The sequence below is a fragment of the Chlamydotis macqueenii genome, chromosome 5 (genome assembly GCF_036417535.1).
Source record: "Chlamydotis macqueenii isolate bChlMac1 chromosome 5, bChlMac1.mat, whole genome shotgun sequence".
NCBI lineage: Eukaryota > Metazoa > Chordata > Aves > Otidiformes > Otididae > Chlamydotis > Chlamydotis macqueenii.
In genome coordinates, this window is record NC_141560.1 from 68,553,448 (window position 1) to 68,571,040 (window position 17,593).

The 17,593-nt window shown below is 39.5% G+C and overlaps 1 protein-coding gene across 2 annotated transcripts; it reads left to right on the forward strand.

The window, feature by feature from the left end:
• Window positions 1-115: 115 nt before the first annotated feature.
• On the forward strand, window positions 116-17,463 carry NADSYN1 (NAD synthetase 1). 2 transcript variants are annotated; one of them, XM_086749513.1, is made up of 21 exons: window positions 116-223; window positions 388-448; window positions 909-1,025; window positions 2,031-2,084; window positions 2,479-2,568; window positions 3,468-3,519; window positions 4,047-4,135; window positions 5,614-5,731; window positions 6,076-6,207; window positions 6,970-7,044; window positions 7,210-7,334; window positions 7,536-7,584; window positions 8,241-8,343; window positions 9,028-9,196; window positions 9,545-9,680; window positions 11,154-11,260; window positions 12,034-12,165; window positions 12,633-12,702; window positions 13,532-13,660; window positions 14,068-14,244; window positions 16,951-17,463. In XM_086749513.1, exons 1-21 carry the CDS (start codon window positions 139-141, stop codon window positions 17,002-17,004), a joined length of 2,124 nt encoding a protein of 707 aa, XP_086605639.1. In that variant the 5' UTR covers window positions 116-138; the 3' UTR covers window positions 17,005-17,463. The 2 variants fall into 2 exon arrangements, with proteins under 2 accessions (XP_086605639.1, XP_086605640.1); XM_086749514.1 differs by having other exon boundaries at window positions 9,028-9,108; window positions 9,568-9,680.
• The last annotated feature ends 130 nt before the right edge of the window (window positions 17,464-17,593 follow it).

Sequence of the window (17,593 nt, forward strand, 5' to 3'; positions counted from 1 at the left end):
AAAAAAAAAAAAAAAAAAAAAGGGGGGTGGCTGTGGGGATACAAAATTGCAGCAAACGCAAGTGGCGGAGCCACCCCGGGGGCTGGGCCTGGCCTGGGGGGCCGGGCCCGGCGCCGCCCCGGAAGCGGCGGGGCCGCCATGGGCAGGGCGGTGAGCGTTGCCGCCTGCGCCCTCAACCAGTGGGCCCTGGATTTTGAGGGGAACCTGGCGAGGATTTTAAGAAGTGAGTGGGGTAGCAGTGCGTCCTTTTTTCCTCTCTTTCCGCTCGTTTCTCGCCCGGGCGGCAGCGGAGGCCGTGCCTGGTTTGTGCCAGTCCGGTTCCCGGAGCCGCCTGGGCCAGGCCGGGCCTGGGCGTCCGGTTGCTGTTTAATCCAAACCTTCTTCCAGGTATCGACATCGCAAAGAGCCAAGGAGCCCGGTACCGGCTTGGTCCAGAGCTCGAAATCTGGTAAGAGCGCTTGGTTGGTTCTGGCTTTGATACGTTTCTGAATAATAATTCAAGAATAATCAGTAAGAAAAGCAGCCATGTTGTACTCCAGTGCCCAAACCATCACTTAAAGCATGTCGGTGCAAAGAAAAACGTTGTATTTGTGAGCACAAGACTGGTCCTCATGCCTTGGGAACGTGACTGGTACCGGTAGTCTTTGACGTATTTCAGCGAGTCGTCCTTCACCGAAGCTGTAGTGCTTTGAATTCTGCCTAGGCCCGGGCTGCTGCTCATGAAAACTGTCCCAGCGGCGCCACAAAGCGTTAAATGCTGTCAGTAGGGACGATGCTGGCAGCCGTGCTTCTGCATGTTCTGTGTAAATTGCCTGTGGATGAGCTGTTCCCTGTCTGAGGGAGTTCTGGTCCCTTGGCTCTGGTGGTAATTTGTCTGAATTTTTTATTTTTTATGGTTTTGTATGCAGTGGTTACGGCTGCTCGGATCACTATTATGAGTCGGACACGCTCTTGCATTCGTTTCAAGTTCTGGCAAAGCTTTTGGAGTCGCCAGCTACTCAAGATATTATCTGTGATGTGGGAATGTAAGTTGCTGTGTGTATGTATGATAAAGGTGTAGGTCTTTAGGGAATCCTGCCTCTGCTGTGTTTCTGGATAGTGAGGGCTCTGCACCAAACTTTTAAACACATCTTACGAACAGCTACTGTGTTGGTTTTCTTTGGGGCTGGGGGGGTGGGAGCTATGGTGGCAGCTTCTGCAAGAAGCTGCTAGAAGTTTACCCTTTATCCAGTAGACTCAGCTGGGTCTAGGATGGACCTGCTGCTGGCCAAGGCCGAGCCATTGATGACAGAGTGTTCGGTGATAACGCTTCTGCAATAATGTATTTAAGAAAGAAAAAAAAAAAAGGGAAGAAGATGTGAAGAAGCAGAAGGAGGGGATAGAGAGGGGGAGGCGTGAGCCTTGTGGGCCTTGCGGCCCTCACCCTCTTGCCTCCTGCCAGGCGGCTGTTTGGGCAAGGTCAGTGAAGAAGGAGGGGGAGCAGTAATGTTGCTCCTGGCCGAGATTCCCCTGCAGCCCATGGTGGAGCAAGCTGTCCGCCTGCAGCCTGTGGAGGCCCACAGAGGAGCAGAGATCCACCTGCAGCCCGTGGAGGACCCCATGCTGGGGCAGATGGATGCCTGAAGGAGGCTGTGGCCCGTGGAGGGCCTGTCCTGGGGCAGTTGTTCCGGAGGGACTGCACCCTGTGGAAAATGACCCACACCAGAGCAGTTCATGAAGGACTGATTAAATAAGTTAGCGCAACAGGGAGATTCTTCTGGTCTGCTTGTGTTTCTCAGGCATGCCAGTGATCTGGCTGTAGTCGATATAACTGAGAGTGACAGAATGGTCAGTTATTCTGATTTTTGCAAACAACTATTTGAATTAAAAAAGTAGAAGCTAAAACTTGATATGTTGTTTTGTTTGATTCCCATTAGTGACACAGTATAGAAGTGTTGTCTTAAAAGTAGTTTTTGTGTAGTGAAGTAGATTCTGTAGCTGCTTTCCCCCCCAGCCCCCCCCCCCCTTAACTCTGCTTCTTATTTTCACAGGCCTGTTCTGCACAGGAACGTTCGCTACAATTGTCGAGTGATCTTTTTGAATAAGTAAGTAGCTCTTTCTGCTTTTTGTGAGATAATACATCAGTGTATCCTTTCAGAGACCTGTTTGGCCTTGAAGAAAGATTCTTCAGTGCTATGTAGAGTGATGGAGTTGTCTTCCTGTATCTACTAAACTATAGAGAGACAACTAATGTTTTCCATTATCTCTTTTTCCTTTCTGAATTTGTAGAAACTAAGTTTCCACTGCTTTCTGAAAGACTCCAGGAAAAAACCTGTTAAGTCTGCAAACAGAAACTTTAAAAATTATTGTATGTAGTAGTTGTTAAATGTACATCATAATAGAAAAAAGGAGTTGGTATTAATCAGTGTTCTTATTTAGTCTTGTTTGGCTGTACATCAGGTCTTAACTCACCCTTTCTGTTTTCTTTTATGTTTTAAGAAAAATTCTTCTGATAAGACCAAAAATATCATTGGCAAATGCAGGGAACTACAGAGAACTTAGATGGTTTACCCCGTGGAACAAAGCAAGGTAGGATGGCTACTTCTGTTTAAAAACACAGCTTGCTGTTTGCAGCCACAGCAGAAGGACTGAAGTCTCTATAGCAACCCATCAATGCTGCTACAGGGCGAGCAGCAAGGCAGAATCACCTAAGCGATGTAGTTGAAGCTCAGTTAGAAAGTTTATTAAGTACGATCAGACTTTGAATTGCTGAGTTGCAAGGAAAAGTGTGGCTGAATGATGCTGCAACCACTGTAACAGTGTCATTTTCCTTCTGCCTACTTTCTAACTACATGCAGTTCAGGATTGGAAGAGCCTGTGTTTATCTGCTCAATTGCTGCTTACTGTTCAGTACTAAATTGGAAAAGAAAGTGAAATGGATGAGCTCTGTCAGAACTTCAACAGCTGCAGAGGATGAAAGCTACCTACCTTATGATGCTGCAGAGTACACTTGATGCTCATCTCTGATGCCATGCTCTCGTCCTGTAGTCAGAGAAATGGTTCTGATTTGGTGGTTTCAGTAAAGTACTTCTGAGAGAGCCTCCGAGCATCTGTCCTCTCAACCCCAGTCAATTCCAGATGAGTTCCGAGTTACTCAGGTAGTAACACTGCAAAAAGAGCAACTTTTATTTGGTATTTAAGTTGCATGGTGTGTTCTTTGTTAGGCCTAGTTTGCAGCATTGTTTACCAGGCATTTTTGAAGCAAAGTGGGATGTTGTTAGTTTATAATCTTAACATTTCTGGTTAGTGTCACAGAAAGTATGAAGGCCTTTTTTTTTTTTTTTTTTTTAAACATAACACAGCCCTGTAGTACTGAAGTGCAATTTCTTTAATCAATGTTACAAGGTGACAGAATGTGGAGATTATAGTTATTTTTTTATGCTGTGATTTACATAACGATGTATTCACAACCTGTAAACCTGCTTTAGGCACGTGGAGGAATATTTTCTACCCAGGATAATTCAGGAAGTGACTGGACAAGTAAGTTTGTAAAGAATTTGTTTCTTTTCTTTTTAACTTGGTATCTTTCACATTCAGCAATTTAGATGAATAAAATTTGTGGCACAGAACTGTAGTACACCAAATTCTACTGTCAGTCACTATGTTGCAAATATACATAGGTTTCAGTGATAGTGCTCAGTTACATAAAAAGAGAGAATAGTTTATCCTTGTTTATGTTAATATTTGGCAGCAAAGCAAATAAATTTTAAATTTGCCTCCGTTATTTATATATAGTGGACTCTGAAGGTTATCTTATTTTGCACAATTCTGGTGCTTGAGAGTACAACAAAATTTCAGTACAATTCAGACATTTGCAGCTTAGAGCTTTTTTTTTTTAACTTAAACTTGGTATAAAATTAAGGTGTAATGTGATTTGATATTGTGTCACTTCACATAAGTGAGTATTCATTTTTTTTTATTTTTTTTTTTTAGATTTGTAGTTAACTTTCTGAATGGAATAGATTCTTCTGTTGCATGTGTGTAAGGGTGTTCTTGGTTCTTCTCAGGAAACTGTTCCTTTTGGGGATGCAGTGCTAGCAACAAAAGATACCTGCCTAGGGACAGAAATATGCGAAGAACTCTGGGCACCAAACAGGTATGGGAGGAGAAGAAATGAAAAGTAAACTAAAACATCCCTGGATCTTTTGCTCAAAGTAAATGTTTGAAGAAATCTGCTTATTATTCTTCCATGTGGTATATCTTTTAAAAAGTGCCACTAAGCCAAAACATAATTAGGAGCAATAAGTGCATTGGGAAAGACTTCACTAGGCTACCTGCAGGATGGCAAGAACAGTTTTAGGTGGTTAAGCTAAATTCATTTGAAACAGAAGGTAGGAGAGAAATGCAGAAGAGAAGCAGAATGGTCAAGGTGACCGGAGGAGACAAATGGCAGGTAACTCCAGTGCTCCCATTCCAGATGCTGTTCAGCTTTTATTTCAACCTGAGGTTGAAATGTCCTCTCTGGATCCATGTCTGTAATTTGATCTAGGGTCAAAGTGACACATTACTTCTGTATCACTTTGTAGTATCAACTTTGTCTAGTAATTATAATCCTGTATTATTTCCACTTACTGTACCTAGTCTCAAATATTTGAGTATACCAGTAGGTTTTTTTAATTTTAATTGCTTCATTCTTTTTATCTTCAGCTTTGACCAACTCCTCCAAAGCATTCCACTTAAGAGAGCTCAGTTTGTCTTTTATATTTGACAAGCTAGAGCATAGGCTTCTAGGCAACATCGCTTTGACATGTATCAGTTATGTTTTTTTCTATTCAGCTGTTAGCTTTATCCTTTTGCTTTATTTTTTAACCAGCATCAGACAATGCAGAAGGAAACAACAAAAGATCACTAAGGGAAAGTGAAGCCTGGTACCCTTAAATAGTATTTCCTGTTTTTATTTTAGTTCCTATCACAATTTTAAGTTCTTTCCAACTACAAAGAAGATCCCTTTTCACAAAGGTCTGATGTGGGTTGGAAGTGGAGATATGGTTGCATGAATGCTGTTGTAGTTATCACAAAATAAACAAAATATTCCCAACATTTTTCCCAATCTCCTAGTTACAGACATTCATTTCCTTGTAACTGTAGAAGGTACGGTATGTTACAAAGATGTGGTTTTTTAGTATTTCTTTCTTTTGATATTGGAGAAAGAAAACGGTAAAAGTCGTCTCCTTCTTACAGTTCTGTTTGCCTTCTGCTTTTGGATTTACTAAGAGAGCAGGGAAATGGGACAACTGACCACGCAAGAGTATCTCCACATTGCCCTTACAGACCAAGGTTGTCTTTTGCTCTTTCTTTGGGACCTGAGCCTCTATAGTGTAAAGCAGAAGGTGTTTCATTTAGAACAGAAGGAGCAAAAGCCCTTCTGCCCTCTCCAGCCACTACTGGTCTCTGACAGAAGAGTCAGCAAGAAAACAGATGTTGTTGAGAATCCTATCCTTGTTTGAGCTAAGACGTGCAGAAAACTGGCAATGACATAGATGTTTTTATTTGTCAGTGGTTTCGAATGATACCCGCAGTATTCCCAGCATAGTATTGCCAGCTGAATTTTTTTTCTGCCTTTTGCTTTGATAGCCCTCATATTGAAATGGGACTTGACGGCGTGGAAATTTTCACTAACTCTTCAGGGAGTCACCATGTGCTGCGGAAGGCGCACACCCGGGTGGATTTGGTGAATTCTGCCACAGCAAAGGTATATGCTTTAAAAAAATAGTTAATTTTTTTGTTATGCACATGATTCTCCCCCCCACCCCCCCCCCACCCCAAACAATCTCCTCTCCTGTGACAGGACGTAGCATTTTCTGTAAACTGACTTTCAGTAATTGCAGTATGAAATGTTGAATCCACTGCTTACAGCGAATAGCCAGCTTGAAAGGGTGTTGTTGAATGCACATTCTGCATAAGGGGCAAAGAACCAGTGGCAGAGGAAGATTATAAGAATGACAGGAACAGAGAAATAATATTTTGTCTTTTAACATTGTCAGGTGCTATTTTCTGAAAGGCATTTTTTAATCTACATGTTTGTTTTCCTCCCAGAATGGTGGAATATATATTTTAGCTAACCAGAAAGGCTGTGATGGTGATCGTCTGTATTATGACGGCTGTGCCATGATTTCGATGAACGGAGAAACGGTTGCACAAGGTTCTCAGTTCTCACTCGATGACGTGGTAATATATTCAATCTATAGCTGCTAGTTACAGCTGAAGTTAGTATGGCTACATTTGTGCTCAACACTTTCCAGGCATTCCAGACTAGGTCCATGTCTCTAGACTATGCTATTCAACTAGATGCAAGGTTTTTCCTAGTTAAACTGTCCAGACCTGATCTACGGTAGCTCTCCCGCTTTTGTGAGCGAGGAAGAGCTGTCCCAGTGGAAGAATGCGATGAAAATGTTTGCATATACAATCACCGTGTTTAGGAGGGGCTCTGTTAATTTGTATCTCCTTATCTAAGAAAAAAAGGACAAAGGTTGCAGTGTTCTAAGTATGACCCAGTCTGGTAGACAACAGGTGTGCCAGTTCAAGCTTTACTTCAAAAAGCCCTTTCTCACTAGATTTATCATCAAAGCTGTAGGTTTCCTCACATTATGTGCCAAATTAATCTCTTCCCTCGTATGCTTCTCTCTTTTTTTTTTTTTTTTCCTTGTCCTTTGCCCAACTGATGGTGAACCTATTGTTCACCCGTCTGACAAGTGCTATAAATTTGTTGTAGTTGATGAGCATCCCAGTGTACTCAGTGAAGCAAGTCAGTTGTGCTCACTTTGTACCATGGGTAATTCAGAGTCAGAAATTACTTGTGAAGTGAGCTGAAAAAACGGTGTTGGAAAAAGTTGCATGCATTCTTCTTCCTCAACGTTTTTGTAGTCCAGGCATGTCAAATAGTTTTTGTGTTTGTGTAGAATCAATCTAATGCTGAAGGCCTTTCCATAGGAGGTGCTGGTTGCCACTCTGGATTTGGAGGATGTTCGAAGTTACAGAGCAGAGATTTCATCCCGTAACTTAGCGGTAAGAATTCTGTAGAGAGGTTATGTTTAACACTGCCGAGTTTGAATGCTTACTGAATTTTAAAAGTACTTGTGTGTCTTGATTTTCATAATATTCTACAGATCTGATGTTTTATGTGTTACATTAAAATTGATGTCTTTCCAATTCTTCTGTACTATTGCTTAGGCAAGTAAAGTGGATCCTTATCCCAGGATAAAAGTGAATTTTACTCTGTCGTGTTCTGATGATGTAGCTGTACCTACTTGTATGCCAATCCAGTGGAGACATCATAGTCCTGAGGAGGAGATCAGGTAAGCACATACTGAATCTGCTGCTTGAAAATTGTTTTGATTTAAAAAAAAAAAAGAAAAAAAAAAAAAACAAACTAAGAGAGAAACAGAATTTAAAAAATTATTTAAGTCAAGGAAGTATCTAATTGGAAGAGCACAGTAAATATGTTGACTTGTCTTATTCCATAACCCTCTTGGAATGAGCATATTCTGTAATTTCAGCCTCGGTCCTGCATGTTGGCTTTGGGATTATTTAAGGCGCAGCAAACAGGTAAGAACCGGTTTTGTTCTTTACCTTGGCATTCAGATCTTCTTCTGTGTTATAGGGACAGTACAGATGCTATCCTGTGCTGCCATTAATGCAAAGTGATCATAGCCCAAGGTGGAAGGTTTGAGTTTTTCACTGGTAGCTCATTCAGACTTAAAACCTGTATGCAAAGTGTGACTTCAGTATGTTCTTCAGACCTCTTCCTTAGGGATTGTGCTTTCTTTGAAAGCAACAGTCAAGCTTACCTAATAAAGGGGTTTTCTTTTTCTTTGAAACACCTTTTTTCAGGAAGGAAAATATTTAATGGCATAATGGAGATGTTTAAAAGAAGCAGAGTAACATGAACTAGTAATTCAGTTCAATAGTGAAATATATGTTAAGAATATAATCCTTCTTGTTATCTTTTCTGTCTTACTAGAAGATAGAGATACTGGATTTTTTTCTAGTCAAATGGTTTACACTTGTTTGAGTATCCAGTTGATAACAGTTTAAGAGGGTTTGCTCCGTCTGGTTGGTTTGTTTGATTTTTTTCCCCAGTAGAATAGAAGCAGACTTGAGCAGTGCAGGTGTAATTCTTACAAGAGTATGTTTTTGGAATGGTACAATATGTATTTTTCTAATTTTGCTATTTGGAACTTCTTCCTTGCTCTGTTTTTAAGGCAGGATTTCTCCTACCTCTTAGTGGTGGAATTGACAGCTCTGCTACAGCTTGCATAGTGTTCTCTATGTGTCACCAGGTTTGTCTGGCAGTCAAGAATGGAAGTAAGTAGATATGCATGTCTGGCTAGCCATGCTTTTGCTAAAGGCTGTGGACAGGTTAAAATGAGCTGGGTGCAATAGATGCAAGAGGTCATTAATGGTAGACTCTTGCCCAGTTGTTCTAATGTAATCCTTTTGTATCTCTTCAGAAATTCCAGCAAAAATGTGTGTCCAGATTTCAGGTTCTTTGAATTGGCTCAATAGTTTTCATTTTGGGTTTAAGAATTGGATGTGGAACTCAGACTAATTTCTGTCTAGAGTATCATTCAAAATGTTGGCTGATGTAGCTTTGGGATTTGAGTTAATAATGAGAATTTTCTCCTTGTATTGAATTCAGCACTACAAAACATGGTTAGGCGTGGTTCAAGCTCTTAAACTGGTTTTAAGTAGACTGTGCATTTAGCTGGGCCTTGTATGTATTGGATCATATTTTCTATGAAGTTTCTTTAAAGCACAGAACAAAAGGATTTAATATTTCCATGTTCAAAATAAGGAGCAAAGTCAATGATTCTTTTATTTTTATATACGAAAATATGTTTGGGGATTTAGATGATGGAGAAATCTTACTTGTGAGGTCAGTGTAAAGCTTTATTGGAATAAAGGAAACATACAACATACTTGCATATCTTGGATAGCAGGAGTGCAACAATTTCCACTCTTGTTCTCTTTCTTTTGCTTTTTCCTCAGATGCAGATGTGCTGGCTGATGTGCGCAAGATTGTGAATGATGAGACCTATCTCCCTGAGGATCCTCGAGAATTTTGCAAGCGTATCTTTACCACTTGCTATATGGCTAGTGAGAACTCCTCCCAGGATACTTGCAACAGGGCTAAACTTCTGGCTGAGCAAATAGGCAGGTACAAATTGAGAAGTGCTAGGAAAAAAAAAAGAGTTCTGGCAAAGACTTTCGTATGAAACTTTCAAACTTTGAAATAGGAAAAAGTAGGGGAGGAACAGTAGGTGTGTTAAGGAGGAGTATTAGACATTGTTATTTAAGTGTGTAAATGTGAGGCAAGCTTATAAGCGTTTGGTGAAGGACAGGAAATTTGGAAACAGACTCTGGAAAGTGTTATTTTTCATACCAGATTTGAGACTGTAGCCTTTAAAACATTTTACGGGTGGGTTTTTTTTTTTGTTTTTTTTTAATGCTATTTTATATGGTCAGATTGTGCTAGTTGAGTCACTTCTGCTTGAATTCTTCTCAGCTATCACATCAATCTGAACATAGATGCGGCTGTGAAAGCTATTGTGGGAATTTTCAGCGTGGTGACAGGTCGAACTCCCCGTTTTTCTGTCTACGGAGGGAGCAGCAGAGAAAACCTGGCACTCCAGAATGTGCAGGTGTGTTTCATGTAGGTTGAATCAGGTCAGACCCTTCTTTTTTGAAAGAGTACAAAATGGTAAAGTGGCAAGGGGGCCCTCCTTTTGCATTACTGTGAAAACCTGAACTTCTTGTGTCCCTGAAGATTCCTGGGCTTCCAGTAAATGCTTGTCTGCAGTAGAAATCTACAATCCCACATAACTCAGGAGAAGACCAAGATAATTACTGCTTGTGACTTTTAAAACCTGGTCAGGAGGAAATAGTGCGTGCCTGTATCTCATCAATAGCACTGGTGTTTAGAAAAGCATCCCAACAGAAAGTTGCCAGGTCAGGAAAATGAGCAGCAAAGTAGTCTAATAGACAGGTCTGAGTCCGGGCAAGACTCAAAAATGTTGCCGATGTATACTAGACTTGCATCTGGTGAATGTTAGCAGCGTTTAAAAGGCTTTCTGTGAGATGTCAAACTTACTTGTTCCAATTCCTGGATGTCCTCAGTTTTAGAAGGCAGAATATATTTTTTTTTAATTTTTTTAATTTTTTTTTTTTTTACATCAGAATGTATTTAATCTTCACTAGGCTTATAAATCGCAGCTCAAATACACATTTCTTGTTACACATTTTCGTTATGTCAGAACAGATTGCTGTAACTGGGTAGTGCTGGTATACGTATCCTATATAATCACAGAAAACATAGCTGCCTAGTGAGTTCTTATCCATGGCTCCAGTTGTACCTTTTGTTATCTTGATAGCTTTCTTTTTGCTCTGTTCTTAAAAGCTTCCAACCTAACCAGCAACTCTGTTTTAATTCTAGCTAAATGTTGATTATCGTGTTTGATAATTTTTTTTTTTTTTTTTTTGCCAAGGATTTGATCTTTCTTTCCCTGCTATTACTGGAGAACTCCAGCTATCTCCTCTGGAAGCAACCATTGAATCCTTTATCAGCTTTTTGTTGATGAGATAGGCTTTAGTCACAGAGGGGTGTGGTGGTTTGGTTAACATCACACACAATTGTGGCTAGAGCTGGAGGTTGAATCTCAGATCTGTTTGGTATTATTACCATCCTTAGAAAAAGCAGACTTTAGGAATGGCAATGAAAGCAAAGAGAACTTTTACAAATTTTATGTAAGTAAATCCCTTTAGTCTAATACTCAGTAAAAGGATATGGTAGACAGATTGTTTATGTGCCTACTTCATCACTCATGGATCCTTTTTAGTGCTTTATGAGGTAGAAAATGGCAGCTACTCCCTATTCTACAATTCAGAGTAGAATAAACTTGCCCGGTCTTCGAAGTCTGTGGCAGCAGCAGATGCTGAACTTGGCTTTTCTACCTATGGTTGGCATCTTCTGCACAAGACCATCCTTCTTGCATTAACAGTTACCCCTCTCACATTTTGTTCTTTATGAGTTTGTTTAGGGAGTAGATTAATAAAAATGATTGGGGAGAAATTATTCTGCTTTGTGAATTACCTTTGTTTTTCATTTTGCTTTACAGGCTAGAATAAGGATGGTCCTTGCCTACCTGTTTGCTCAGCTAACACTTTGGACTCGTGGGATGCCAGGGGGACTCCTGGTGCTAGGATCAGCCAATGTGGATGAGAGGTTGGTGAAATTTAAAATCTGGTCAAGTGGGAACAAGTCACTGCATTTCCTTGCAACTCTACTGAATTTCAGTGTACATTGTAACTCAGAAGAGGTAACAAGCTAAGAATGCACTGATAGCAGTGAAGTGAGTTAAAATAGTTGAATCGACTTGAACGGAAAATTGTGTATTTTTCAGAAATTTAGTATTGTCATAGTTTTCCGATAAAATGCTGTTTCTTCCTAAGCTGTTTTTGGTAGAGCTTGCCTGTGCAGTTACCAGATTAATTTTCCAATTTGTTATTTGTTTTATTTTCAATTACTGTACTAGGAATTAAGTTGTGAACTTTGAGTTGAAAAATCTATTTTAAAAATCTAGAGTCTTTGAAGATTAAAGCAATTACGGTAAGATTGTGAGACTGAGAACCTCAAAAGCTGGGAGAGTAGTGTGTGCTGATTCTATGGGTGTTCTGGGATGTTTTTTTTTTTTTTTCAGTTGGTCAGGACAGTATGTTAATTTTTTTTTTGCATCAAATGTATTACCTTAGCATGGGCAGTTTTGCAGTGCTTCTTAATTGTTTAAAATATCGTCTTCCTCCTGCCATCTTGGTGGCTGTAGGATAACCCTTTTGCATTTGAACACCTATTTGCCCCTTACGTATAACTACATTAAAAATAAGCAGTCTGTTTCTCCCTGTTTTTATACAACATATATATTCTGTATAGTATAACCTATTATAGTAATGTTTATGTTATTCTTTACTATTACTTATAAAATTTTCTCTCTTGCTCAGTCTCCGAGGTTACTTGACAAAGTATGATTGTTCAAGCGCTGATATCAATCCCATTGGTGGAATCAGCAAGACTGATTTGAAGAATTTCATACAATACTGCATTGAAAATTTTCAGCTCACAGCCCTCAGAAGGTGAGTAGTGAAGCAGTGATATTTGACTGTATTTATATGCAGCCTGTTGTGGACTTCATGGTTTGGTTTTCTCTACTAACAGAGCTAAGCTGCAGTAATATTGCAAAGCTAATAAAGAGAAGTCTTTTGCACATCCCTGTGTTTTTAAATGATTGTGTACCTTTTACAGTGTAGCTGGCTGGGTGCTGAAAATGCCGCCAGCCTTATGAGTCACTGCATCTGTGCTGTTATTTCCACTGAAGGGAATGTTTGAACCAGATGCTTTGTTTTTTTATATAAGCATTGCTTTTTAAACCTGGAACCACTTGCAAGTACCAGTTTTTTAGAGTTATGTAATAATTTCACAACTTATGCCCTGGAAAAGTTTTGAACAAAGCATTTGGTTTTTAACAAACCAGGCTGTTTGTTAGCTAGTACTCGTGAGGCTGGGTAGAATTCATGTTTTTCATTTTACCTTTTCCTTACAGTATCATGTCGGCTCCACCGACAGCAGAGTTGGAGCCTCTGGTGGATGGACAAGTGGCTCAAACTGATGAGGTAATGGGCAGTGACTTTAAATGCTCTGGTAAGCCTTATCCCAAAATTTGGTTGTTGTCCAATAACTGTTGCTTGCTCTTGTATGTATCCATGCTTATTGACAAGCATGTTGAAACAGTCTTAAAGCCACCAACAAGTCATTAAGATCCCACACAAGCCTTATTTATGTTGACAACAGTTTCCAAAACAGCAAATTAAGGTTGTTTGGTTTGTTTTTTTTTTTTTTGAATTATTTTATATTTTGGGCACTTAAAAGGATGGCTGTTCTGAAGTCCAGTTTGTTTTAAAGTTTCTTAATAGCAGAAGAGAGTTAGTCAGGGCTTTGCTGCTATTAAAATGACTGGTGGCAAAGCCCTTCCTCTTCTCCCCCTGCCCTTCTCTTGCTACCCACTTGGGTAAGAGAGGACTGGTAAGCCTAGCAGCTGCCTCTAGGGGCTGTGGGATATTTAACTGTAGGGTATTGTAAAACTGGTTATGATAAACCAAAGGGGTAAGAATTGGTGCTTTTCTTCATTTGGCTTTACCTTACTGATATACACTACGTTTAAGCTACCTAGAAGGGAAAATAAATAAGTCTTCTGCAGGAAAGAAATATTTTCACTGGCCAAATCAAATATATTCATGGAAGGATTTAGAATCTCCCATTTCAGAGAGACTGCACTTTTTTCTTCTGCTCATAATATTACTATGTCTTTGTCTTTTTGATCATTGGCAACTTCATTTTGATGTCTCTCTGATTAAATTAGGTTATTGTAATTGCTCCATAAAACTATTAATTATAACTTGCATAGTTGAGATTTTCAGTAACTTTCTGCGTGTGTGATTTCAGGAGGATATGGGGATGACGTATGCAGAGCTCTCAATCTACGGCAAATTAAGAAAAATTGCAAAGGCTGGACCATACAGTATGTTCTGTAAACTGATTAATATGTGGAAGGAAATTTGTACTCCAAGAGAGGTAATATGAAAAAACAAACAAACAAAAAAAATCCTGTAATGTCTGCCATGGAGAAAGGTCAACTGGAGTTCCCTTTAATTGAATGGGATAGTTTAATTATATTTTGTTTAGAAATTATTCTACAGCTGTAGCAAAACACGCTGAAAAAATGGTGTGCCTCTCTTACATGAATGGAGCTTGTTGTCTGTGTTGCAAATTGTTAGAACAGTAATTGGGTAATTTGAAAACAATTACTCCAGAACTATACCTTCAGGGGAAAATTACTCTCCGAGATAGACATGGCTAACTACTCTTGACGCCTTTGCTTATGTAAACGTTAATGGAAGAAAATTACTAGAACACATTCTCAGCTAAGTTTTTAAATGCTAAGAATCATCTGATTAAAAGCTATGTTCTTTGTACACTAGGTGGCATCAAAGGTTAAGCATTTCTTCAGGATGTATTCCATTAACAGACATAAAATGACCACCCTCACTCCGTCCTACCATGCTGAAAACTACAGTCCAGATGACAACCGGTTTGACCTGAGGCCTTTCCTTTATAACACCACGTGGTCCTGGCAATTTAGGTGCATAGATAAACAGGTAAATGCCCTCTACTTCTTGTATGGTTTTATATTTAAAGCTCTCACAATGGGACAAGCCCAGTTCCAGTTATGTCCAGCAAAAGATGGCTACCATTTAGGATAAAACTAATAAGTGTACCCGTACTCATGAAGTCCTGTGCCACAAGCTTTTGTGTTTCAGTTTCAGTTCAGAACCTGCCTGAAGAGATCTGTTTAATTGCAGGATTAAGACTTGACCTACATCTGTGTGGGATAATCCAGTAAGGCAGCAATTCATTGTGCGTGCTTCTCCCACCTCCTTCTACAACAATACTTTTTTTTTGAACCTCAAGTCAGTTGACTCGCAAATACATGTTTGCTCAAATACAGCAGCAGTAATGGTACACTGCTTAGTTTGAGCGCTGTGAGGTGTGGAGGGGCTCAAGCAACTCTTGGAACCATGCTTAGCTTTTTTATGGTTTTTAGTCACACCTTCAGTGTTATTTTAGAGCATTTTTAATGGCAAAAGTGCTGGGTTGGGAAATCTTAGCACCTTAATTTTTTTTCTGCCAGAGATTTTACACCTCAGTTGTTTTTAAGAATATGTTTATATATATAATAAAATGTTAATTCCCTCGTCTGTGAAATGCCAGACATGCTGTAATAGTGTTTTATTACTTTGAAACCTAGGACAAAAGCTACCACGTGTAGCGCTTTTTTGTAGGTCTGTATGGTGTTTTGGTTTTTTTTTTTTCCTATCGTTTTGGACTTTTTCCCACTGGAGTCCAGGACAAAAGTTCTTTTGGCCTTAGTGGGAGTTGGGTAAGATATTTTTGTAGGGTCTGGACCAAAATGTAATTATTTTATGCTTACAGCAAATGTGATTAAGATCTTTTACTAATCCAGGGTATTGTCACACTCTTTAATTAGATTTGTATGTAGTAGCAGTTGTGCTGTGCAAGGGTACTAGCTGTTGCAACTTACTCTTGAAAACTGTGAGTCAAGTTTGAGGAGGAATCTGTTACGTAGGCAACAGTAACCTGCACTAATAGAGTTCAGCAGTAACTTGAACTGATGACTCATTATTACAGATAAGCGTTTTGCAAGACTTGAAAATAAGACTTGCAACAATGTGGGTCAAATCTGTCCTATTCAAGAAAGGGAATACTGTGAGAGTTTCTACTTATTGTGCATATTCAGCACAATTGTAATTCTGAAGAGAATCACTCTCTAGGATGGTGTCTCACAATAATTATGCTCCTGGGACTTAAACTGCACCTAAGGTTTTTCTGGGATAGTAACAGGACTGTGAAAATAAGGCATAAACTCCAAAAGACATAAAAAACCCACCTTTAGTTAGGTAATGCCAGGTTTTCCTGTACAAGAGTCATGTTACAGCTTGAGCTCATTTGTGAAGGGAAATGATTGGGAGTGCTAATGATAGAGAAATCTGTTGGATTTGTGGAAAGTACTTTTCTGCTTTGGATGTTTGCAGTGTAGTCAAGCCAATTTTGTTATCCACTCTTTTAAGTGCAAAATTCCCTCTGTATTTGCTGCAGAAGGAACAGGAGTAAGAGGAGGCTGAGATCATATTGTTTGCTGGGAATTGCCAGATTTTGCTTTGGAGTCTTAATGTCATTCAGCTCTACCTAGCTGAAGGTTCCACCTGGGTGATGAAATTTCTGTGGTTTAGAGGAACCTGAGGAACTCCAGTAGCACTGTCTGTAGCTTCTGCCTTTGAGTTACATCTGAGGTAAAGGATGTGTGGTCAAAGCACACACTTCAACAATTTTCAGGTGCCAAAATGTTCATTGGGATTTTAATAGCTGGTGTAATTTGAAGGAACTGTGACATGGCTAGCTCAGAAGAAAGCTGGCATACCTACCCTCAAGGATTAGGTATCTGCAGTCTCTTTTCTGCTTTTTCTGGTGCTTACTGGTCGTACCACAGTATTTAGCTGTGTTTGGCCATACCAAAAGACTTATCAACCTGAGTATCTTTGTGCATCTCTTTTACAACCAGTAGCAGGTGTTGAAATAAGAACATAAGAAGAGGGAATTTCTAGTACAGCCATCCCTATAAATCCCCTATAGATTTGGGGAACATAAAACTAAATTTCCAGGAGAACGTGCAGAACATCGTGTTTAGTTTGTGCTCTTGGTCTGTCCTCCATGAGTCTGTACAATCCTTTCTGAAACTGTTTATATTGTTAGTCTTAACAACAGCTTAGCTTAATATAAGGTAATTCCTTACTTTAAGTTTAAAGAACAGTAAAGGTAAGTTTCATAAAATTGCGTGTGTGTGCATGGAAAGTGTTTCCTGTCTTTGTTTTAATTATTCTAGGCTCTGTTGTGGGCAGCATTCCAGGTTACACTCTGATCTTTGACAGCTGTCACTGAAAGGGGCAGTGTTGCCTTCCTTCCTGTCTCTCCTGGCTTCTGAGGCGGCTTTGGTGATTGTCTCACTGCTTAAACAGCCAAATGAAATTACCAAATTGACACAAACATAGGAACTGATGGGAGCATGCAGCTGGGGGGAGTTTAGGGGGTGGGTGGGAAGAAAGTTTGACCCTCTCTTTTTGGCTGCAACAAGCAGCCTGTTCAGCTCGGTTGTCCCATAGAGCTTGTCCCACTGTCAGTCCTGACAAATCTGGGCTCTGCACTGTTTTGGGGTGGAAGTCTGAAAAGATGAGACATTAAATGCAAACTTATTTTTACTATTGAATCAATTTCCTTTTAATTTGCAGGTATCAAAGCTAGAAAAAAAGGAAGGAACTCCTGTAGTTGAAGACGTGGACTGATTTGCTTTGTTGTCTAACTGTGGTAATTAATTTGCTAAACAGAATGTTCAAAACTGGAGTATACTGTGATAATGAGCGGAGATGACCCAAACAATTCTTAAAATGACCAATGTAAATGTAAATCAAGTATCTTTTTTTTTTTTTTTTTTTCCTCCTTGTTCTGTTCCCAGTATACTTAAACTGTAGTTTGGCTAAGGAATCATTTATTAAGGATTCCCTTTGACTACTTGAATTAGTTGCCTGTAATTGAAAATATTTGGATAAGCCCATCAGTCATAAATAAATGCATAGTCTTTTGTGAAAGTGTATACACATAGAAACACTAAGCTTGGTTCTAATAATTTGGATATGATTTTGAGTAACATTCTGCTGAAAGTATAAAATTTAACAGTTCTGGCATGTGCTGTTGAGGGGAAAAATTCATTTTACTTTGCAATAAACTTGTAATTTTATAATTCTGGTTGACTCTGTTCTTATTTTACGTGTTTTTTTAGTTTATCTAGCATTGGCTATGTAGACTGGTCCAGTGTTTTGAATGGCCACATAAGATCTAATTCAGCAAGGTGTTAGAAGCACCTCTAACTTGAAG

Coding starts and splice junctions, on each gene's coding strand:
- NADSYN1 (XM_086749513.1), top strand. CDS start 139: ATGGGCAGGGCGGTGAGCGTTGCCGCCTGCGCCCTCAACCAGTGGGCC. Junction 4,136..5,613: donor GAACTCTGGGCACCAAACAG/GTATGGGAGGAG, acceptor TTGCTTTGATAG/CCCTCATATTGAAATGGGAC. Junction 7,045..7,209: donor TTTCATCCCGTAACTTAGCG/GTAAGAATTCTG, acceptor ACTATTGCTTAG/GCAAGTAAAGTGGATCCTTA.